This window comes from Lactuca sativa, chromosome 3 (assembly GCF_002870075.4).
Source record: "Lactuca sativa cultivar Salinas chromosome 3, Lsat_Salinas_v11, whole genome shotgun sequence".
Taxonomy (NCBI): Eukaryota; Viridiplantae; Streptophyta; class Magnoliopsida; order Asterales; family Asteraceae; genus Lactuca; species Lactuca sativa.
In genome coordinates, this window is record NC_056625.2 from 174,152,288 (window position 1) to 174,178,258 (window position 25,971).

At 39.5% G+C, this 25,971-nt stretch overlaps 1 protein-coding gene across 1 annotated transcript; it reads right to left on the reverse strand.

Annotated features, from left to right (window-relative positions):
* Nucleotides 1-24,736: 24,736 nt before the first annotated feature.
* Nucleotides 24,737-25,477, reverse strand: LOC111885296 (replication protein A 70 kDa DNA-binding subunit C-like). The gene is made up of 2 exons (XM_023881558.1): nt 25,036-25,477; nt 24,737-24,942 (listed from the first exon to the last, which is right to left on the reverse strand). Exons 1-2 carry the CDS (start codon nt 25,475-25,477, stop codon nt 24,737-24,739), a joined length of 648 nt encoding a protein of 215 aa, XP_023737326.1.
* Between the last annotated feature and the right edge of the window lie 494 nt (nt 25,478-25,971).

Here is a 25,971-nt window from a genome sequence, read left to right on the forward strand (position 1 = left end):
TTTGTTTTTTTTTTCAGCTAGTTGCATCAAGTATAATTGAAAACAACCCATAGCTCTGATACCACTGTTGGGTTTTAGTATACTACAACATCCTATGGTGCACATACAACCTTAAATACATTATATCTATGTTTTCACTACTTATACATGCAAATGGCTTCCAATGTATTAAAGTTATAACTAGCATGCAATTGACATAAACCATATAAGATACTAGTTACGATAACATACCTTTTGATGGAGCTTGAAGTCTTGATGTATTTGGCCTTAAAGAGCTTACCCCAATAGTGTGGAAGCCTCAAGTGGAATCACAACACATCATGGACAAAGGAGAAACTTGAGAGAGAATTCCTATGCACCCAAAAACACCACCAACTACAAGAATACACAAGTGGGCGTTTTTTAGGTTAAGAGCATGTATTTATATGTTGGATTTCAAGGGTCATGGATATAACCCAAATCCATATCCATGGATTTATGATCCATGGTTCATGTGGCCCAACTCTTATGTATCCATACATAAACTTGGTCCAACATGGATCATAAGCCCAATGCATATAAATGTAACTAATTAACATAATTAGTCCCCATAGATTTAATTAGTCTCTTTTGATCACTAAATGAATTCCAAATTAATTCTTTATCAATACTAATCAACTCATATGATTTCATATTGTGACAACCGTCACTTTCTGGTCAAGTAAGAGTTAAATAAAGTCAATAAGTCAAACCGGTCAACTCAATTAACCCTTGTATATTAGGATTTACATTATGTTTACTACGGTACAACACACCATCCTAATGCAAAGTATCACTTAGAGTTTACACGTGTTCAAAAAATCTAAACCCTAATCAAGGTAAGTGATGGAACTACTCAATAAAACATTATTACATACCCTTCGGGGGCGTATAGCACTCATAACAAGGCAAAACTGAGTTTACAAACCTTGAATTTTGAAGCTAAGCACTCGCAAAGGTCACAAATAAAGTCTCTCTCAATCACTCTCTCGCTCTATCTCTTTCTCTCCCAACTCTCTCTCAAATCTCTCTCAAATTGTAACGACATAATATTCCAAAACAATTTTTCATTTTCAAACACAACAAAACTCATATAATAATTCTCAAAATCTCATGTATATCAAGTGTCATCGAAATAAACATATCCCAGAATCTCAAACATAATCCTTTTCCAATGTGTACAATCATGTCGGCGCCTTCCCACGATCCTCGCTGGTACCTGAAACACATATCACATAACACGGTAAGAATAAATGCTTAGTGAGTTCCCCAAAATACCACATACATCACATAAGCCACTCGAGGATATAACTCGGTATGACCCCCCGGTCAACGTCTCTCAGCGGGACCCTCCAGTCGCGTAGCTCGTTGGACCCTCTGTTCGGATCTAGCTCGTTGGACCCTCCGATCCGGTCTGATCGAGGACCCTCTGGACTGATGAGACGTTGGACCCCCTGGTCCGGTCTATATAACAAATAACATACATATAACACAATGCACATAAATCACAAACATACACATACACAAAAGACCCTCCGGTCTGCACATAGATACCACTATAGCTAATGTATAGTGAGAAGACTCACCACGTATGATGTCTAGTATACTTCTCGTTCTCGATATCCCTAATCTAGCCTCCTCCTATCAGAATGATAATCTCTAATCAATACTCTCTTTATGTTCTCATCTCAAAAGAATGGGTAGAAGACCATTCTACCCCTCCATGGCCTTTCTTGAACCAGTTTGACCAAAACCCTAAGGTCAACGAAAGTCAACTCCAGTCAACGGTCCAACTTTGACCAGACTCATCGAGTGCACACGGGTGACTCGGTGAGTCCATGCATGTCCTCTGAATCCTCCTAAGGTCTCACTCGACTCGTTGAGTTAACCTTTCACTCGACGGGTTACCACTAGTCACGAATCGCGGGGCAACCCGATCCGACTCGTCGAGTCCTCTCATGGACTCGACGAGTTTCCTCCATGACAATACTCATTTGACCTTCTGAGGTCAGATCAGCTTCTCTAACTTATAGATATGGCCTCCTATCACTCAAAAGTCACGTAAAGGTTCAATCTTTATGTCCATGCATCACACATCTAGCTCTATTTAATAGAATAACCCCTATAATGGTGTCTTAGGTTCAATACTCTTATGTTACTGCATAAAGCTAGGTTTTTGGGACTCTCTGGACCTCTCAAGGTCCAGATCTAATCTGTATGCCTCAAAGGGACTCTACATACTCCATATTTCAACTAAAAAGGGGGCAAAGAAACCCTAGATTCATGATATCTACTATACAAACGAGAATCAGCCTGAAATCATACCTCAAATAGCAACCCTTGAAAAAATGATAGCAGATCTAAGTCCCTCAAGTCAGCCTAGCTTAAATCACCCCTCTCATTCTATGTAAGAATGCACAAAAGTGGTGAAATTAGCTCCCTCTCTCTCTATGCTCTCTGGTTCGATTAGGGTTTTCCAATATATATGTGGCTGCAAATGAAGGCCATAAGGACCCTTAAATAGGGCACAGGCCCAAAGATTTAGGGTTTTTGTGCACATTGCGGACTTATCGAGTCGACTCTGCGACTCGTCGAGTCCTTTCATTAATCCGAGTCATCAGTCGCGATCCTAATCGACGAGTTTAGGCGTCAACTCGTCGAGTCCCCCTTCTTAGATCAAAATAAATACTTAAATTGTGATACCTGGAAATCCGGATGCTACAATTCTCCCCCACTAGAATCAGACTTCGCCCTCGAAGTCTCACTCTGCAAACAACTCTGGATGCTGCTCCCGCATCTCCGTCTCCGACTCCCAAGTCAGCTTGGACCCTCTCCGATGTTGCCACTGGAGCTGAACCAGGGGCACCTCTTTGTTCCTCAAAACCTTGATCTTCCGATCGAAGATCGCGATCGGCCTCTCAATGTAATTCAGGCTCGCATCCACCTGAATATCCTCTAGCGACACTACCACCATCTCATTGGCTATACACTTCCTCAACTGGGATACGTGGAAGGTATCATGGATCTGACCCAACTCCTCGGGTAGCTCTAAACGGTATGCTACCTTGCCGCCAACTCTGGCGATCACCCTGAAAGGACCGATGTATCAGGGCCCTAGCTTGCCCCTCTTCTTGAACCGGATCACTACTTTCCAAGGAGATACCTTCAGGAGTATAAGGTCTCCAACCTGGAACTCATGCTCGGATCGTCGCCTATCCGCGTAACTCTTCTCACGACTCTAGGCTGTCAGCAACCTCTGTCTGACCTCCTGTATCTGCTCAGTTGTCTTAAGCACTATCTCAGTGTTACCCATCACTCGCTGTCCTACCTCTCCCCAACATATGGTGGTCCCATACCTCCTCCCATATAACACCTCAAAGGGAGGCATACCAATACTCGAATGGTGGTTGTTGTTGTAAGAAAACTCAGCCAAAGGTAGGTATGTGTCCCAACTTCCACCGAAGTCAATAACACATGCTCGAAGCGTTTCCTCAATCGTCTAAATCGTCCGCTCACTCTTCATGTCTGTCTGTGGGTGATAGACGGTACTGAAGTGCAATCTCGTACCCAACTCCTCATGGAACTTCTTCCAGAACCTGGAAGTAAAACGTACATCTCGGTCTGACACAATCGAGATCAGCACTGCGTGCCGCGACACCACTTCTCTCACATATATTTCTTCCAGTCTCTCCGTAGTAGAGCTCTCGCTGATAGCATGGAAGTGAGCGCTCTTTGTCAGCCGATCCACAATCATCCAAATTGCATCAACACCCCTCGCGGTCCTCGGCAATTTGGTGATGAAGTCCATAGAAATCTGTTCCCACTTCCACTGGGGAACCTCTAGTGGTTGCAACTTGCGACGTGGACGCTGGTGCTTGGTCTTAACCCGACAATAGGTCAAGCACCTCTCTACTACCCATGCAACATCCTTCTTCATACAGGGCCACCAATAATCTCTCTTCAGGTAAAATACATCTTAGTGGCCTCGGGATGGATCGAGAATCTTGATCTATGCGCCTCCTCCATCAGTATGCTACGTGTCCCGCCCATAAACGGCACCCAAATCCGACCATGAAAGGTCATAAGCCATCGATTATTGGTAACAAACTCGGATACATGTCTAATCACTCACTCTCTCTTGCGGTTCTCCAGTCTCGCAGCCTCTACCTGGGCCTCTCGAATGGTATCCAACACTGGAGTCATCCTCGACATCCTCATACATATATAGCGAATCAGGGCATTCTCCGCCCTGCGGCTCCGAGCATCAGCTACCACGTTAGGCTTGCCCGAGTGGTACAGGATCTCACATTCGTAATCCTTTACCACATCCAACCATCTCCTCTAGCGCATATTCAGGTTGGGCTGATCCATCAGGTACTTCAAACTCTTATGGTCCTTGTATATGGTACACCAAACCCCATACAAATAATGGCGCCATATCTTGAGGGAGAACACCACTGCCCCTAACTCCAAATCGTGGGTAGGATACCTCGTCTCATTAGGTTTCATCTGCCTCGATGCGTATGCTATCACGTGCCCTCTCTGCATAAGTACAGCTCCTAACCCTGATATAGACGCGTCACAGTACACCACGAAATCCTCCATTCCCTCGCGAAGGGCTAACACCGGGGCTTCACATAATCTCTGGTGGAGAGTCTCAAACGAGGTCTGCTACTCGGGACCCGAAGTAAAAGCAACGTCTTTCCGGGTCAATCTAGTGAGGGGAACGACAATCTTGGAGAAATGTCTAATAAATCTCTGATAGTAGCCGGCCAATCCTACAAAACTCCTGATCTCGGTGGGGGATCTCGACTCATGACAGCCTTAATCTTGGCCGGATCGACCAATATCCCATTCTGATTAACAAGATGTCCCAAGAACTGGACCAATCATAACCAGAAATCACACTTGGAGAATTTGGCATAAAGCCTCTCCGATCTCAACACTCCAAGGATCTCCCTCAGATGCTCCTCATGCTTCTCGTTGGATCTCGAATACACAATCACCGATCAATCCAACATCGGCCTGCATACTCGGTTCATGAGATCCATGAACGCTGTTGGTGCATTGGTGAGCCCAAAAGGCATCACTACGAACTCGTAATGACTATAACGAGTCCTAAACGCCGTCTTCTGGATATCCTCATCACGCACCCTCATCTGGTGATACCCAGACCTCAAGTCTATCTTGAAAAACCAAGACGCTCCCTGCAACTGATCGAACAGATCGTCGATCTGATGGGTTTTGGTCCAAAGAACATCCTATGTGCTCATACAAACCCTAATGCTTGGATTTAGGTTTCTCTATTGTACACACTTGTTATCCAAGACTATAAACCCTAATTCTAGCATATGGAATTCGATATTAACATATAATTAGGTTTATGATATTACCTTGATTGTTATGTAGCAATAACAATCCCAATTCCTCCTTGAATTGACTTCCGAAGGTTAGAGTCATAACTATTACTCCTCTAATGACTTACAAACACCATAACCAAGTGGAGAAGGTATAAAGAGAGAGGAGAGAGGTAGAAATTCATCCTTAGATACTCTAGGGATCAAGTGCACGAAATCCTAAGGCCTTAGGGGTCTTTATATAGGGTTGGGATTAGGGTTTCAGTCCTTATCCTTATCTAGTTACTTGCCCATCAAGCAACCATAAGATAAGCCTTGAAAATCCCTATCTCTTGGACCTTGGACGATTTTAAGGATATCCTTATCCTTGAATTCGTCCATCCTTTAACAAGGATAATCATTGCCCTATTTTGCAACTATCACATAATTACAATTCAGCCCCTCTAGTTTAATTAATTACATTTGATCACAAAATTAATTCTTAATTAATTATTGACCAATATTAATTAAACAAATATGATTTCTCCTTTAATATATTATTCTTATAACATATTAATAAATCATAATAACCTCTCTCTTTATTTATTTCTCTAATCAAGTTGCTTTGGTGAAGGCAACCCAAAAGTACCATGCACCATCGGGTCAAGTACATACCAAAATAGTTATGGACTTAGACACTAATCCAACAGTCTCCCACTTGGATAAGTCTAATAACTATTATGTGTATGACTTCAGATCCTGATCTGCAATCGTAGCTTTCCAAAGCCGCTGTCAACTCTGATCCTATCAGATACGCGTGTCCTTAGATAAGGGATCATATATTCCTCCATTCTAGATATCATATGAGATATGATTTCAAATCATTCTCTTTGTACTATATCTCGATTCCGATTTATGACGACTGACTAATTGAACAAATCAAATTAGCCCTAGCCTGGCCGAGCATTTACGTTTGTCATCACAAAATCATCGAGGGGCCCAAAAGATATCGCTTTTATCCTACCTTGGATAAAAGGAATGGATAAACTTTGATACAATGCTTGCTTGCACTCACGCACCGAATCACACACAACAATATGTTTTATAACACCAAGTTACTAGTGCGTTTACATATTATCAATGTGCAACCGATTCGCAAGATACAACTCACACATCTCGGTTTCAAGAATATAAGATGTTATCGTCTCACCAATCACTCGTGATACAATTCATGGAGTGATCCAAGTGAGCGTGGGTTTAATCCAATGCTCAAATTCATATTCATAAGCACTCATGAACGTTGCAACAAACATTTGCTTATGTCTAATGTTCTTTACACAATCCACACACCAATTCACGACAGTCTTCATTCATATCTACTTCCAACATATGAATGACTGTGGCTCGTTCGAATAATTCGATTATTCTTAATGAACTCAATTATTTTGGAAGTCAAAACATGCAAATGTGAAACACAAGAATAATACTAATCCCATATGGCCTCAAACCTTTGAGTATAAATAAAACACCTTTTATTTATCACCATATTGATTACTCATTATTTGTCGTTTCAGGTAATCAACTTCTTACTTGAACTACAACACTTGTCCCATGCGCCTAGCATGCACACAATGCTTACCTATGGTTCTTACTTTGTGAAATAGATCACATTGAACACATTTCCAATCATTCTCATTTCACAACTCCAAATCCTTTTCATAAGTGAAAGAATATCAAATTTTTGCTACTTATAGAATATGCTAGATTCTAACATTCTATGCAACTTATACTTTCGTAATGTCACTGCACAAAAGTCACAAAGACTATTGCCAATGATATTACAAAGTCTTTTATCGGAAATTGTTACAAGACAATTCCTTAGATATGATGTCTCTCACTCAAAGTACATTCCTTTGAACATCCTTTTGTATAAAAGTTTCTAATCTAGTCATAGATTATCAATGTTCAATTCCCAATGTGGATACATTTCCATATTTTCCATATGACAACTTATTCTTAATAGAATCTTATCTATTCCTAATAATGTCGATATGGTCCATCCAATATGAAAACATTTCCATATCTTCCAATACTATACTTCCAACTACTCACAAGCAACCAATCCTCGTCGAACTTGGATTGTCCTTTGATAGTTGTTTAATTATTTTAGTCTAAAGTGATTCTAGTCCTTTTTCCCTCTAAATGCGCTAGACATTTGGAAAATTTTAGAATGGTGAAACATTAAAGCATTTGCAATCGATCCTACACTCGAAGCGTATGGGACACGACGCATAATGTTTTATTTGCTATGTTCTCAAAATTCGAATTGTGAAGAGGAATGCCGTAATCATAATCGAAATTTTAAGAACACACTATTTACCTTTGACTAAATCTATTAACATTTCTCAACCTAATCCTTTAGATTTGAAATGAAGCATAATATTCTCTCCCTTAATTATAGCAAAACAATATTACAACCCTTACGACTTTGCAAGGTATAACGCTTGTTTTCTATAATTAATATTGCCAACTTGCAATAGTTGCCTTAATAATCATATAATCATAACTTTTATGCTCCCACTATCATGATGATTATTATAAACATAACACTTATGCTCCCACTAGCTTCGACATGTATTCAGAAACAGCTTAACTTTCAAAAAAAACAATACTTATTGAATTTCTTAAGTTCATGTTTCTAATACTTAGTGCTTTGATAATCTTTTATCAAGGTTTCTTGAACTTATACACCTTTTCCTTCGATAGTTCATATGTGTGTCTAAACACTTAAGACTAATTGCCAAACCTCACAATTCAAATTATGGAAAGGGATACTGTAACCATAATCGAATTCGAGAATGCAATTTTACAATCACTATCTTCTTAAATCTTTCTTAGTGAAAGCATTTCCTCACAATCATTTTCATGAAGGAGGAAATCTTATGACACTTAGATTTAAACGGTGTATTTGTTCCTATCCATGTGAATTTGTTAAAACCAAAGTTTATGACAAATTCAAACTCATATGGATCGAACTTTCTTGATCTCGATTTCTTGCCCTTATGGTAGCACAGCTGCCCACTATGTCTTCCAAGTAGTTAAGCAGCTCACCTTTTCTTATCAATGTAGTTTCCATTGATCAAGGTCCTTGCCTTTTATGCATTCAAAATGAGAACTCATAGAACTCACATGCATAATTAACTCAAGTGGAATGGCACAGAAACAAAATAATGTCAACACGATAGGTTATAAACCTCAACTCGTGTGCTAGTGATGATCGATAAGGTTTATTTGATTTGTTCTTGAAACCTTTCAAGACCAATAAGAATCCTACTGACTCCTTGACATATAAGATTCTCTTGTCAATAACCATTTCTTGACAACCAAACATTCAATAGTTAGTGTAGCTTTTATCAAAACTCTTCATAAATTGGTCCTAGTTGGTCTTTGTCTTACCCAAGACATCACAACTTTCCACATTTGATGAATGTTATAAAACTTTAATACTTTTCACTCATTGTCACAATCTTAACTCTAAGACTTGTTATTGGAACGAAGTACGATTGACCTTTTGATTTAACCATTTCTTCAATTCTTGATTCCTCTTCTTAGACATACAATTGTGCTAAGACTCACTTAGAGGATCAATTGAGATATGGTTCTTAATCATTAAGACCTATCATAAAGCATAAAAGCTACTCTCCCTTCTTCTTAGAATGGAGAAAATTTTATCTTTCTTCCTACATGATTCTTCTTATTCATTTTGCTATTGATTTAAACCTTTTTAATCAATTCCGAATTACACTTAATCTTGTAAGTATAATCATATTTACTAAACCTTTAGTAAATCATGACGAATATCATTGTGATTCTTGTGGTGGACTTGATCAACACGCAACTTTGTGTGCTCGATCTCCTAGTCCTTCACTTGACACTTTGTCAATGAATTAGTCTAATTTCCAAATATGAAATTTCTCATTCATCATGCAACCAAGTTGCGTGATTCCAAATTTCTGTCCAATTGAAACTTGGGCGATAAGAAACTCTCCCTATTTGGTAAATTCTCGACTTTCCATAAATAACATAAATAATAACCAAATCCATTATTGCTAATAACAGAAACATTCAGACATCAATTTTTCATATACGCCATTGCAAGGATAAATAAATAATATAAAATCAAAATTTATTTTATTGCGGAAAAATTTGTCCTTACAATGCAATTCTTTGAAAAACTATGCTAATACATCTTTCTTAGCAATCTTATTCTAACTCTAAGTAGTAGCTTAAGAATCTAATCTTCGAGAAATGCGGTCGAAATCCATTCCTTCATGGTTAGATTCTGCTCACTTCTTCCCTTAAGCTTCCTTTCTTTTCTTCGATCCTACAAAACTTCAATTGTAATCTTATCACATTATGTTTTAAGAATCTAGAATAGAAGCTTAAAAGAGTTAGTTAATGGATTTTACCTATATTAGAGCCATACGTTTCGACTCTCCCATCTCTTAGATCTCTTAGGTTAATGGGGCAGCTTCGTCTCCAATGCCCTTTCTCTTGGCAATAAAAGAAAATTGACTCTTTTGGAACATGACATGGAACTACTTCAGACATTGCCTTTCTCTTATGATCAAACTTTTCGATCATAGCATGTCTTTCGTTGTCATTGTCTATATCCATACAGGTCTTGAAGGCAAATTCACCAATCAATTTTGCTTTTCTATTGCGCCAAACCATTGCTGATTCATCAACAATAAGCATATAGGTGAGATCTATAAGGGTCACGTCGTGGTTCATCATATAGTACTCTCTTACGAACTCACTATATGAGTTAGGAAGTGACTGAAGAACCCAATCAACAGCCATTTCCTCACAGACAACGGATCCCAGCATTCTTAACCTATCAATGTGTGACTTCATCCCTAGGACGTGTGCACACACCGGCTTTCCTTCTTTATGTTTACTTGCCAAAGGGGCTTGAGTGATTTTGAACTTTTCAAGCCTTTGAATTTGTGGGTTAGGGAGAATAATTGGAGGAGGTGGAGGAAGTGAAGCATGATTTCTTGTTCTTCGATCGAATCGTGGAATATCATCTTCATGTGGAAGGCTTGTTCCACGGGATTTAGGAAAACCATAGTTGTCGAACTCTGACATCTACAAAACGGGAGAAAACGAATTCAAGTTAGTTGATTGATTGAGTCCTTAGTAAATCACCCAAATGAGTTACTAAGGCTAGGACCCAACACAATATTCTACAACTCGGGAGAGGGATGCCATAACCCTAATTGCAGAATATTTGAAGGTAAGTGAATGACAATTCACTAATTTCCACCACGAAAAATGAAAAAGAAATTTAAGTTTTAAATCTATGAAAACTCCTAGATCCTTTGAGATTCATTGAACTTTCAATGGCATGTTTAAATCTCGATATGCCCCTCTTGTTTGTGACTGGGATGCCGAGGATCACAAAGCGGGTGTGAATAACCATGCGAACTTACATGGTGCCCTCACATGTTACAGTCACCTATTCGATGTGCCGGTAAACCACACACGCTCCACCGAACTATGACAAACATTAAGTCACCCTTTGCTACCTTTGCTTAGAACCATTTAGTGTGTCGGTAAACCACACACGCTCCACTAACGTCTTCGCAAGGGCACAAAGTGTAATTTCATGGAATTGCATCAATTCACTTTTCCCTAAGTAATTAAGATTGGGAATTTTATGAAAACATTTAGTTACTTTAGTAATTCATTATACTTATAATTTAAGGTTTTGTCCCATCCTACCCGTTCGGCTAACGACCCTCCACTAGTCAAGAGTGCGGTGGGTAAGAGGGGATACCCATTCAATCGTCATTTTATAGGCAATTTCCTTAAACACCCCTTATAGACTAGCTTCGTGAATGAGGCCTACTAACGGTAAGACTGACTTTTACTCATACATATATATAGTGTTAGACTTATAATGTTATATATAGTGTAGGGTGTATTTTACACTTTTAAAATATTAGGTGGTCAAATTTAACAATTATACTTTTAATTCAATTAAATTTTAAACCAAAAACTTTATGGATTTTTAAACCTCTTTTAATTATACACCTTAATTAATTAATAAAACCATAAGGGTGTGATTTGAACTTTTTCAAAACTATAATAAGGTTTTAGAATTTAACATTCCTAATTAAACTTTTAATCAACTTTTAAATTCCAAAACTTGAGGGCAAGTTTTGAAACATTTCAAAACAATTTAGTTTTAATCTTTCTTAAAAATTTCGAATTTATGACATTTAAATTAAAAAATTAAAAATTAATACTCTTGATTTAATAATTATCTTGAATTAGACTATTAATTTAATTATTAAATCATAAGGGATTATCTATATCATAAGGATAATTACCATTTATACATTTAAGATATCCTAATCCCTTAATTATCTCTATAGATTTCGAAAATAAGGATAGGATAATGCAAAATCTATAATTACCATATTTAACAATTAGAGGATAATTACAAGATATGGGATAATCCAAATCCCTAAAATTTAGGATCTTATCTTGGGGAGGAGGCTAATTTCGAAAATCAAGGGATTAAAACAAACCCTAGATTTTGAAATTTAAGGGTTTAAGGAAAGGATTTGAAGATCTTATTCAAACTCTTGCAAATTAGGGTTTACAAACCCTAATCTCAAAAAAAAAAAAAAAAAAAAAAAAAAAAAAAAAAAAAAAAAAACCCTTAGCCTTCTAGGGTTTATTGGCAATAAACCCTAATATGTCAAGTTCATACAATTGAATTTTTTTTATACATATCAAGCATCAATACAATAGAAACCAGTCTAGACTCTGATACCACTTATGGGTTTTGGTCCTAAGAACATCCTATGTGCTCATACAAACCCTAATGCTTGGATCTAGGTTTCTCTATTGTACATGCTTGTTATCCAAGACTATAAACCCTAATTCTAGCATATGGAATTCGATATTAACATATAATTAGGTTTATGATATTACCTTGATTGTTATGTAGCAATAACAATCCCAATTCCTGCTTGAATTGACTTTGGAAGGCTTAGAGTCATAAGTGTCACTCCTCTAATGGCTTACAAACATCATAAGCAAGTGGAGAAGGTATAAAGAGAGAGGAGAGAGGTAGAAATTGTCCTTAGATGCTCTAGGGATCAAGTGCACGAAATCCTAAGGCCTTAGGGGTCTTTATATAGGGTTGGGATTAGGGTTTCAGTCCTTATCCTTATCTAGTTACTTGCCCATCAAGCAACCATAAGATAAGCCTTGAAAATCCCTATCTCTTGGACCTTGGACGATTTTAAGGATATCCTTATCCTTGAACTCGTCCATCCTTTAACAAGGATAATCATTGCCCTATTTTGCAACTATCACATAATTACAATTCAACCCCTCTAGTTTAATTAATTACATTTGATCACAAAATTAATTCTTAATTAATTATTGACCAATATTAATTAAACAAATATGATTTCTCCTTTAATATATTATTCTTATAACATATTAATAAATCATAATAACCTCTCTCTTTATTTATTTCTCCAATCAAGTTGCTTTGGTGAAGGCAACCCAAAAGGACCATGCACCATCGGGTCAAGTACATACCAAAATAGTTATGGACTTAGACACTAATCCAACACGATCCTCTGTAGTAGATAACGGTTGTTGAGCGTCAACTTGTTCAACTCCCGGTAATCAATGCACATCCGGTGTGAACCATCTTTTTTCCTGAACAAAAGAATCGGCGCTCCCCATGGCAAGCTACTCGGTCGGATGAATCCCATCCCCAATAGGTCCTGAAGCTTCGAGGATAACTCCTGCATCTCCGGTGGCGCAAGGCAATAAGGTGCCTTGGCAATAGGCACTTCTCCCAGAACCAAATCGATGCGGAACTCCACCTGCCTCTCGGGAGGCACACCTGGCAACTCCTCGGGGAAAACATCCGGAAACTCTCGCACTATCGGTAACTTAGCGACATAACTCGGCCTCTCTATGGCCACTTGTGTATCCATCACATAGGCTAAAAACCCTCTACAGCCCTGTTGTAGACTCTGTCTCGCTCTGGCGGCCAAAAAAATGTTGAACCAGATCGGGTACCCTCTTCATACACCGCAAGTACTCCCCCACTAGGGTCTCGTACGGTCACCAACTGTCGCTCGCAGTCTATAACAACTCCAAATCGGCTCAACCAATCCATGCCCATGATGACACAGACATCCCCCATCGCAATCGGTACCAGATTTATTGGTAACTCCACACCGAAAATCTCGAGCACACATCCTCGAATCAAATCAGTAGCATAAGCCGCTCGCTCGTTAGCTATAGAAACTCGTAGAGGTCGACTCAACGCATCTCGAAGGATACTGATGTGCTGGCTAAACGTTGATGACATGAAAGATCGACCCGCACCCGAGTCAAATAACACCAAACCAGGTACATAACTCACAAGAAAAGTACCTATGCATACCACAATATAAGTACAATATATCAAGCTCAACATAAATAATTAAAAGAATACATACCAGCCACGACATCGGGTGTTGTGCGGACCTCCTCCGCTGTCAACTGAAAGGCTCTCCCGCGAGCCTTCAGTGCCTCGGCCTTCACTGGCCGGGCCTCGGTGGCTCTAGTAGCAACAGGTGCAGATCCCTAGTCTGATCCCTGAAGTAGCTGTGGGCACTCGGCCTTCCGATGGCAAGTCTGGTTGGAGTGGAAGCAAACTGCAAACCCCTTGGGTCAATCCCTCGTGAAGTGCCTCTCCTTGCCGCACTTGTAGCACACCCTCGTCCTGCACACTCCCTTATGGCTCTTGCCGCACTTCCCACAAATGCGGCCCTCGAGTCCCCCAGATCTTGAATCAGCGGGCTTTGCCCGCTTGGCTTCCAGCTGAGACTGTGTCAGCCGCCTATCCCTCCTCTAAGACTCGGCCATCGCCCTGGCCTGAGTCTCTAGCTCAATCTCCCTCCTACGGGCATTTGCCTGGCGCTCAGCAAATGTTCGGTATGACGAGTTCGCCACAAACTCACGAATGTATCTCCGCAATATACTCAGATATCGACTCATGCGTGCCTGCTCAGAAGACACATGCTCAGGGCAGAACAATGCCCTCTCGTGAAACATTTGTGTAATCACGGTCACGGAATCCGTCCCCTGCTTGAGGGACAAAAACTCCTGGGCTAAACGTTCCCTCTCCACCATGGGAACATACTTTTCTCTGAACATAGTGGTGAACCTCTCCCAGGTCACCGCGGTAAGCTCCGCTGGAGTAAAATATGCCGTCACAAACTTCCACCAGTCCGTCGCTCCCAAGCGAAGCTGGTTCAGTGTGAACCGTACCCTCAGATGCTCAGGACATGAACATGTGTAGAAGTATCCCTCAATGTCAGAGATCCACCTCATCGTGGATATCAGATCCCGAGTCCTGTCAAACTTAGGTGGCTTCGTGTTGCTGAACTCTCGGTACAGCAACAAGTCACCCACCTGCGGCCTCGCAGCAACGAGAGCCGCAGTGGCTGCAGCAGCAGCCGCCTCAATCAGAACAACATATCTCTCGTCGAATTTCTCAATCAGCATGGTCTTGATAGACCCAAACGTCTCCGGTATCACAGCTCGGATGGCAGCGGCCACCTCCTCGTGAATCATCCTACGGATCTCCTCATCACTAGTACCACTGGTCCCACTGCCTCTTGGGTTGTGGCGCATCCCCACCATGGTGTCTCCGAAACACGACATAAAATAATCAGAGACTCGACCGAGATTACTCACACTCGATCAACCGTTCCTACTTGTTCCTTAGCACCCTAAGGATTCTTACTTGGGATGTTTACCGATCTAGTGCTTTCAGTAGTACCGGCCCAATACTACCTTCAACACCGTATCTGCATCCACACCAAGTCCTCCTCCTAGGATCCCAATTCGCAAGTACTCTATACCCCCTGAATTCTGCCTACTCTCAAGCAGACTTCTCACGAGCTACTCTCTGCTACCTACATGCACTCAAAGCAACTCACAGCAGCATAAACTCCTAGGCTAAGGCATCACATATCAGGCCACCCTAGTCCTAAGATATGATTTACCTAGCCTACTCTAGCATGCATAGCACATCACATAATATCTCATAACACATAATGTAAGGGTATTTTGGGAAATCACCGTTTGGGCGGTAGCTGATCGTACACACTGCTCCTTTTTGCTTTTCTCAAAATCTTTTACTCTTTTTAGAAAAATTGTTTCATTTATGAAAGATTTTCTCAAATCCTCAGTTTGAGCTCAGATACGCCCGAAGGTGCATCCGAATCCCTCAAACCAAGGCTTTGATACCAACTTGTAACGACGTAAAATTTCAAAACAATTTTTCATTTCCAAACACAACAAAACTCATATAATAATTCTCAAAATCTCATGTATATCAAGTGTCATCGAAATAAACATATCCCAGAATCTCAAACATAATCCTTTGCCAGTGTGTACAATCATGTCGGCGCCTTCCCGCGATCCTCGCTGGTACCTGAAACACATATCACATAACATGGTAAGCATAAATGCTTAGTGAGTTCCCCAAAATACCACATCCAACACATAAGCCACTCGAGGCTATAACTCGGTATGAACCTTCGGTCAATGTGTCTCAACAGGACCCTCCAGTCCCATAGCTCGTTCGACCTCCGGTCTGGTCTGATCGAGGACCCTCTGGCCTCATGAGTCATTAGACCCCCTGGTCCGGTCTATATAACACATAGCATACATATAACACAATGCACAAAAATCTCACACATACACATACACAGAAGACCCTCCGGTCTGCACATAGATACCACTCTAGGTAATGTATAGTGAGAAGACTCACTTCGTATGATGTCTAGTATACTTCCCATTCTCAATATCCCCGATCTAGCCTCCTCCTATCAAAATGATAATCTCTAATCAGTACACTATTTATGTTCACATCTCTAAAGAATGGGTAGAAGACCATTCTACCACTCCATGGCCTTTCTTGAATCAGTTTGACCAAAACCCTAAGGTCAACGGAAGTCAACTCCAGTCAACGGTCCAACTTTGACCAGAACCGTCGAGTGCACTCGTGTGACTCGAAGAGTCCATGCATGTCCTCTGAATCCTCCTAAGGCCTCACTCGACTCGTCGACTTAACCTTTCACTCAACGGGTTACCACTGGTCACGAATCGTGGGGCAACCTGATCCGACTCATCGAGTCCTCTCATGGGCTCGGTTAGTTTCCTCCATGAAAATACTCATTTGTCCCTCTGAGGTCAGATCTGCTTCTCTAACTTATATATCTTGCCTCCTAGCACTCAAAAGTCATATAAAGGTTTAATCTTTATGTCCATGCATCACACATCTAACTCTATTTGATAAAATAACCCTTATAATGGTGTCCTAGGCTTAATACTCTTTTTTGACTGCATAAAGCTAGGTTGTTGGGACTCTCTGGACCTCTCAAGGTCCAGATCTAATTTATATGCCTCAAAGGGACTCTACATACTCCGTATTTCAACTAAAAAGGGGGCAAAGAAACCCTAGATTCATGAGATCTACTATACAAACGAGAATGAGCTTGAAATCATACCTCAAACAGCAACCCTTGAAGAAATGATAACAGAACTGAGTCCCTCAAGTCAGACTAGCTTAAATCCCCCCTCTCATTCCTTGTAAGAATGCACAAAAGTGGTGAAATTAGCTCACTCTCTCTCTCTCTCTCTCTCTCTCTCTCTATATATATATATATATATATATATATATATATATATATATATATATATATATATATATATATATATATGCTCTCTGGTTCGATTAGGGTTTCTCCAGGATATGTGTGGCCGCAAATGAAGGCCATAAGGACCGTTAAATAGCGCACATGTCCAAAGATTTAGGGTTTCTATCCACAGCGCAGACTCGTCGAGTCCCTTCATTAATCCGAGTCATCAGTCGCGATCCTACTCGACGAGTTTAGGCGTCAACTCGTCGAGTCCCCCTTCTTAGGTCAAAATAAATACTCAAATTGTGATACCTAGAAATCCGGATGTTACACAAATCTCTCCCAAATGTCTCTCAAATCTCTCTTAAATCTCTCTTACAACCTCTCTCAACTTTTTATAATCACCCAGGGTATCCCAACCCTTACCTTAGTAAAAAACCGCTCGAAACGAGAAGTTTATTTGAAAAACAGCCCTTAAGGACCGAAGCCTCTTATAGAACCGAAACCCCTCCATTAGAAGCGAACTTACTCCTAAGACCGAAGCCACCTTCGGTTTCACCTCCTTGCATTTCGGTTCGGCTCCAAGCGCTCTCGGTCCATTTCGCTTTCGGTTCATTTCGTCTTCGGTTCCCTTCTCGACCAACTTCGCCTGCGAGACTTCTCAGACCGAGCCTACTATTGGTTCTCATGGACCGAAACCTCGCCTCTGACCTTGGATTTTCGCAGAATTACTTCTTTCTTCCAGATTTTCGAGTACTTTCGCGTTTTAAGCTTGTTTTTCATGATATTAGCGTGTAATTTTTACCCAAACTTATATTTTGACATATAAGACCCTATATATTCATATTTTAATCACATTTTGGGGGAAACCTTTATCTAAGAATAGTATCTTTTGTGCAAGATATTGGTTTGGAGTGTTGACTTTCCCATAAAGTAATGACACAAGCTATCTCCCATACCCACCCTATGACAACCTCCAGTCACTATTCATCTCTATCTAGTCAAGTTTTTGTCCTTTCACACTCTTCTCCAACAAGTTACATTAATCAAAGGATGGAAAAATCCTTATCTTCCCTCTCAAAATATTCACTCTTTCACCAAAAAGCAAACATACCTCTCTCACTTCCCTCTCTAAACCTCGATATTTCAAGGCTAATATTGAGCTATTCACTGACTTTTGGTAAGCATCTTCATCCCACACTTGAACATTCTACACACCTTCACACAGATCATGGATCTCTCATACAAATATCATTATATCGGTTCTTAGGATCTTCAAATCTTCAAGCATCTTCCAAGTGTTATTGACTTGGAAACTTCTTTTCTTCAACATCCATCCCAAGAAATCACTCAAGGTGAGTTCATACCCCTACATTTTCATGTTTTCTTCAAGTTTTATGGGGGGGGGGGGTGGGGGGAATACAAGTTAAAACACCAAGAACTTAACTAAACTCAAACATCAGCTTTCAACAGGAATTTTTAGTTTTCAAAACTGTACTAGGTGTAAATAGTTCAGGTTTATACCTTTCTAATGACTTGCACATGATGATACGATTTTTCTACAATTTTTGGCAATTTTTATAAAATTGCCTATCATTTCATAAACAACTTCGAACCAGTCTGTGAAGTTCAACATTTTCACACAAGTTAGAGACTTATAAAAATAATAATAAAAATTATTAGTAAACTAGACACATTTTATAAAATCTTAGAGTTTACGGATTCTGTTTTCGACTTCGTATGATTTTTTTGTGATTTTTCTAAAACAGTGCAGAAAAGTTAAAAATTAGTTACATAACTTACAATATTAACAACACTTTATGACATGTTGAGCAAAGTGTATAACGATAAGTTTCTAAATGTTGAATGTATTTCTTGTTAATTAACATCATAAACATAAATTAGTCATTCATGATAAGGAGTTTCATACACTTCGAACAAGTAAAATAAACTATAATAGGTATAGTTTATAGATTTTATAACACAAACATACTACATGAAAGGGTATTCGATTTTCACCATAGAAAAGGTTTTACTCTCAATACAAACGAGTTTTCATATACTACATGATAAACTATAATAGGTATAATTTATGGACTTCACATTATAAACTTATTATGCAAAGGGAGATTTCAATTCCACCACAGAAAAGGACTTTACATGCATACTATACGTAAACTCGTTATCGTAAATTGGGAGACTACTCTTCATTGTACTCTTAGAGTACGGGTTAAAATTCCTGAAAATTTATAACCAGAGTCTCTTGTAGGGAGAGCGTGGTAATTGTGTATAGATCTATATTGGGATTGACAACCCACATCCATGCTGCTTGCAACAGCCCGATCGGCCGATCGGGGGTGACACATTTCATTTCGATTCCGACGCCTGAAGAACGTCGCAGCAGGCATCTCTATTATAGTATGGTTATAGCGACTCACATAGGGAGCTAACGACACATATAGTTTACGGAAAATTTCTACTTTAAAAATGGTTTTTATCTATCTTAAAATTGTGTATATCATTATAAGCACGAACCATACACAGACTACATAACATTTTATAAGGAAAATATTAGATTTTCTTGGGTATTCATTACAATTACCAACACGTTACAAGTACGAATCACACACATACATTCGGTCTTGGGATTTAAGACCACATAAAATTTTATAAGGAAAACATTGGATTTTCTTGAAGTATACATTACATTTACAAACAAAGGTTTCCAAACTTTACATCCAAAAGCTTATAAACTCACCAACTTAATTGTTGACACTTTTTCGAAACTACTTGTATTCTCAGGAAATCAGTGAAACAGAAAATCAACAGTGTTTGAGAATGGGACGTTAAGCCGTCAAACATTTCATTTTTTCATCATAGTGTAATTGATTTCGAAACATGTAAACTCATATTATGGTGTAACTTTTTCAGTTACATTTATGATGGTTGTATTTGCTTTGGTCACTACTATACTCATTGTTATGATACTATACATGAAGTCCGCCACCCCCGGACGTTTCCGCCATCCTTGGTTTGGGGGTGTGACACATTAATATATGATAATTTATAATATATTAAGAAATCATATATAACCTCTTCTCTCAAAAGTCCATCCTAACAAATTGTCCTAATGATATGCAACCCAAATGGATCATGCTACTCTCGGGTCAAGTACATACCAATAATAGTTATGGGCTTAGATATTTAATCCAACAATTTTGACTTTATTTTTAAGGTTATAATTTTAATATGAAAAGTTCGTTAAAAATTCATAACTCCATCATCTGACGTTCGTTTTCGTCTGTCTTTTTACCTTTGAACTACTATTAACGAGACCTTCGATTATCGTTTAGGTTATGTCGGCCAGAAATCGTTCGATCTATTATTCGAACTCCGGGCTGCATACTACTAAGCCGAAACATAGAAAAATCATAACTTCGTCATACGAAGTCAAATATGGGCGTTCTTTTTATGCAGGCTCTCGGTTTGAGGAGCACTACGACTTTCGTTTAGATCGCTAAGGCTAAAAAGTCCTATATCGCAAATTCACTATTTACGTCTCATTGTGTCGTGCCGATTCTGTCGCGAAACTTTGACAGGTCATAACTTCTTCGTTATAACTCAGATTTCGGCGTTCTTTATATCTCCAAAATCCTTGTAACGACCATTACAACTTTCTTCGTCGATATCGGGCTTATCTAACACTTTATTTTTTATGCTTATTTTTATTATATCTTTACAACCAAGTATATGATCACATAAAAGCACATAATTCACATAATATTCCAGTAATTCATCTTTATTACTTCATAACAAGTTACATTGGTTGACCTAGACTATTACATGATCACTAATGCTTAGATTAGAAATACATGCGATACTAATCTCTCCCCTTAGGATGATTCCGTCCCGGAATCATGCATGAGCAAACAAGTGCAGATAACGACTCATCATGTCACTCTCCGTTTCACAAGTGAGATTTGGCCCTTTCGAATGTTTCCATCACACAAGCACTAAGTCGACCATCTTGCATTGCAACTTCTTCGTCTTACGGTCAACAATTGCTTTTGTTTCTTCAATTAGCCTCTTGTTTTCATCCATCCTTAACTCAGAAATTGGAATTATTTCGGGAACCTCTCCCGTGAATTTCCTCAAATAACACACATGGAAAGTGTTATGAATACCATCTAGCTCTTCAGGCAATTCCAGCTTGTAGGCTTGGTTCCCAATCATCTGAAGAACTTTGAACGCTCCAATGAAACTTGGACTCAACTTTCCTCTTTTCCCAAATCTTATAATTCATTTCCACGGTGAGACATTAAGAAAAACCGAATCTCAAACTTCGAGTGTCACCGGTCGTCTCTTCTTGTCAGCATAGCTCTTTTGACGATCCTGAGCTGCTAACATCCTTTCCCTAATTACTTTCAACTTTTCAGCAGCCTGATGGACTATATCGGGGCCCATAAACTGCTTTTATCCAGCTTCAATCCAACACGATGGTGTACGACACTTTTGTCCATAAAAAGTTGTTGGATTTTGTGTCTAAGCCCATAAGTATAACTGAGATGTACTTGACCCGATTGTAGCATGGTCCTTTTTGGGTTGCATTCACCAGTGCAATTTGATAGGACGGATTTTGAGAATAAGGTTATTTATGGTTTATTAATATATTACAAGTATAATATATTAATATGAAATCATATTATTTAATTAGTATTGATCAAGAATTAATTTGGAATTAATTTTGTGGTCAAAAGAGACTAACTAAATATATGGGGATTGATTATGTAAATCAGTGATTCTTATAGTGTGGGCCAATGATCCGTGATTATGTAGATGGACTAAACTAATCCTTGGATAGTCCATGGAGGTTAAATCCATGGAGCATGAGAATGTGGAAAGTCATGGGTCATTAGGGTTTACAAAGTGTAACCCTAGCATGTGCAACATTATAAATAAGCCCCTCCTAGAGCCAAAATCAGTTTCCACTTACTTTCCAAAAGGGTGAAGTTAATTTTGTGCTAGTGACCTATTTTATCAAGTCTCCTCTTGCCTATTGGTGTTTGTGAACCAATAGAGGCAACACTACAAGTCCTTCTAAGAGATAAGTCATCCAACTAGTTGTATTATTCAATTGTTCAAAGGTATGCTAGTTAGGACAATGCTTTGGAAAAATCTGAAAATATGCATGTATAATTAGAGAAAACATAGATCCAAAGCATTTAGGGCTGCATGTGCACCATAGGAGTGTTATAGTGATCAAAACCCAACAAAATCTTGATAAGGTGCCATCTTGATGCTCGAATGATAACTATTGTTGTAGGAAAATTCTACCAAAGGAAAATCTTCATCCCAGTTACCTTGAAATTCCAGGGTACAAGCTCTAAGCATATCTTCAAGTGTTTGAATCGTTCTTTCGCTCTGACCATCGGTTTGCGGATGGTAGGTTGTACTTAAACACAACTTCATACCCAATTCCTCTTGTAGACTCCTCCAAAACCTTGACGTGAAACGGCTATCACAGCCTGATACTATTATTAAAGGAACACCGTAAAGTCTTACTACTTCCTTCACATAAGCATTTGCAAGATTATCTATATACCATCTTTCATTGGCTGCTATGAAGTGTGCACTCTTAGTGAACTGATCAACGACCACCAAATCATGTCGTGGCCGTCCTTTGTTCTGAGCAGTTTAGTGACAAAATCCATGGTGATGTCTTCCCATTTACCCATGGGTACAAGTATTGGTTGTAAACTCCCATATTGTTTCTGATGTTATGCCTTAGACCTCTCACATGTCACACACTTGGCCACATAATTTGCAACATCGAGATTCATCGTCGGCCACCACTAGTAGGGTTTGAGATCCCTATACATTTTTGTGCTGTCGGGATGAATCGAGTACATGGTATTATGAGCTTCTTCCATCAGAAGATCTCTTATTCCTCCCGTTTTAGGTACCAAATCCTATCTTGGAATACCTTCCATCCTTGATTGTTTGTACCAAACACTAACGTTTTGCCCAAATGCTCTTCCTTTCGGTCATTTTTCTCTGAAGCTTCTGCCTGAGCTTTCTTGATGCTTTCCACAATCGTTGAGAAAACTTCAATTCTTAATGCTCTTGGCCTTTTCCTTTCAAGGCTCACTTTTTGGCTCAAAGAATCAGCTACGACATTCGCTTTACCAGGGTGGTAAAGTATCTCACAGTCATAATCCTTAAGCAACGCTAGCCAGCGTTGTTGCCTCATATTAAACTCTTTTTAATCAAAGAGATACTAAAGACTCTTATGATCAGTGAGGAGTTTGCACTTTGTACCGTAATCATAATGCCTCCATATCGTTAGTGTGAATACTACCGCTACCAACTCCAGATCATGAGTGGCGTAGTTCTTTTCATGCTCTTTCAGTTGTCTCGATGCATATGCTATCACCTTATTCCTTTGGGTCAGAACACAACCAAACCCAACTCCGGATGCATTGCTATAAACTACGAAGTCTTCAACTCCATCGGGTATAGAAAGAATCGGTGCTTCAGACAACTTCTTCTTTAGCTTCTCGAATGCTTCCTCGTGCTTCTCACTCCAAGTATAAGTAGCTCCTTTGTGGGTCAAGGTTGTCAATGGAGCAGCTATCGAAGAAAAGCCTTGGATAAACCTTCAGTATAAAAGCTTCGGATATCTGTAGGACTCTTTGGTTGTTCCCACTTCATCCCAGCTTCAATCGTTGCTGGATCAACCATGATCCATTCTTGGTTAACCACATGACCCAAGAATTAGACTTCTTGAATCCAAAAATCTCATTTGGAGAACTTTGTGTACAACTTTTCCTTCTTTAGAACTTCTAACACTTCTCGCAGGTGCTTGCCATGCTCCTGCTGGCTCATTGAGTAAACCAGAATGTCATCTATGAACACTATTATGAATATATTGAGGAATGGTTTACAAACCTTATTCATCAAATCTATGAATGCTGCTAGAGTGTTGGTGAGTCCGAATGACATAACCAAGAACTCATACTGTCTGTACCTCGTTCTAAATGCGGTTTTCTCAATATCATGCTCTCTTACCTTCAGCTGATGATATCCTGACCTAAGATCGATCTTGGAGAAATAGCTCGAACCTTGCAGCTGATCAAACAGGTCATTAATCCTTGGCAGTGGGTACTTGTTCTTAACCGTTGACTTGTTCAGCTCCTTGTAGTCTATGCACATCCTCATGCTTCCATCTTTCTTCTTTATGAATAACACCGGAGATCCTTAGGGTGATGAACTTGGTCTAATGAAACCTTTTTCCAACAACTCCTGAAGTTGTGTCATAAGCTCCTTCATCTCCGTCGGTGCTAATCAATATGGTGCTTTTGTTATTGACTTCGTTCCTGGTAACAAGTCTATTTGAAACTCTACTTGTGTATCAGGGGGCAATCCAAGAAGATCTTCAGGAAAGACTTTCGGATAATCACGCACCATTGGTATATTTTGTATTTCCTTCTTCTCCGTCTTATCATCGATCACAAACGCCAAGTATGATGCGCATCCCTTAGACAAACATTTTTTTGGCTTTCATCAAGTAAATGATTCCAGAATTTACTCTGTGTTTGTCCCCATATACCACAAACGACTCTTTTCCAGGTGGGTTTACCCTCACTACTTTTTTTTGCACAGTATCTCTGCATCATTGGTACCAGGCCAATCCATTCCCAGTACGATGTCGAAACCATTCAGCTCAATAGGTAACAGCTCCTCATGGAATTCGTTTCTGTTCAAGTCGATGACGATATTTCTAATGTAATCGCTAATAGGTATGGCAAAATTTACAACTAGAGCATTATAAAGTATTTGTATAGGAAATGCTAGTCTTCCACAAAATTTATGTGATATAAAGGAGTAATTTGCTCTAGAATCAAACAATATATTGCCAGGAAATCCATTTACAAGAACGGTACCTGAAGCGACGTCCGCTGCATCCTTTGCAGCTTCGAGTGTCATCTGGAAAGCTCTGGCTTTTGGCTTCGGTGGAACATTAGGCCTTGCTGCCTCCTTCTTCTTCGGTCTGTCCCTCAAGATGTGCCCTTCCTCATTACACCTATAACAAACTTTCTTGTTGAAGGTGCACTCTTTGGTATAGTGCCCAGGCTTTCCACACTTAAAACAAGTGACCTCCCAGTCACATTTCCCATGGTGCTTCTTTTTGCACTTTTCGCACCATTTCACTTCGCCTCCTCCTCCTCTCGAACCAAACTTCGAAGATTTACTTTTCTTCTTGGATCTCGAAGATCCATCGAACTTCCTCTTCTCACCAACCTCAGTTCTCTCCAGACCCCTTCCTTTTAACTGGGTTTCAACATTCTTGGCTGCTCTAACGGCCGCCTTCAATGTGCTTGCCATTTTGATTATTGGGCCAAAGTTTGATGATAATCTGTTAGCAAAATTTTCTATTTTGGCGAGCTCAGTCGGCACCAGGTATGGAAATAACTTCATCTTCTCAGTGAACGCAGTAGCATAGTCATCAATGCTCATTTACCCCTTCTTCAAGTTCTGGAACTCATTGTTTAGATCGATCAGATCTATCTCAAAATAGTACTGCATCTTCAGCTGGTCCATGAATGCTTCCCAAGACATCTTCAAAGCTTATCCTTGTAGCATCGTATCCGCCAACAATTTCCACCAGCTCAAGACTCCGGTCTTCAATTTTCGAACTGCAAAGACGATTTTCTACTTACACTACAGTTGCAGCTTTCAAATACCATCTCCATTTTAGAGATCTAGTCCATAATCTCCACATGCTTTGGGTTTTCGGAAAGACTTGGTGGTTTGGCACCCAAGAAGTTCTTATACATACGTCCATCTCAGACGATTTCCCTCTCCGGGTAATTCCTTCT

Coding starts and splice junctions, on each gene's coding strand:
- LOC111885296 (XM_023881558.1), bottom strand. CDS start 25,477: ATGGCAAGCACATTGAAGGCGGCCGTTAGAGCAGCCAAGAATGTTGAA. Junction 24,943..25,035: donor TGCAGCGGACGTCGCTTCAG/GTACCGTTCTTG, acceptor GTGGAAGACTAG/CATTTCCTATACAAATACTT.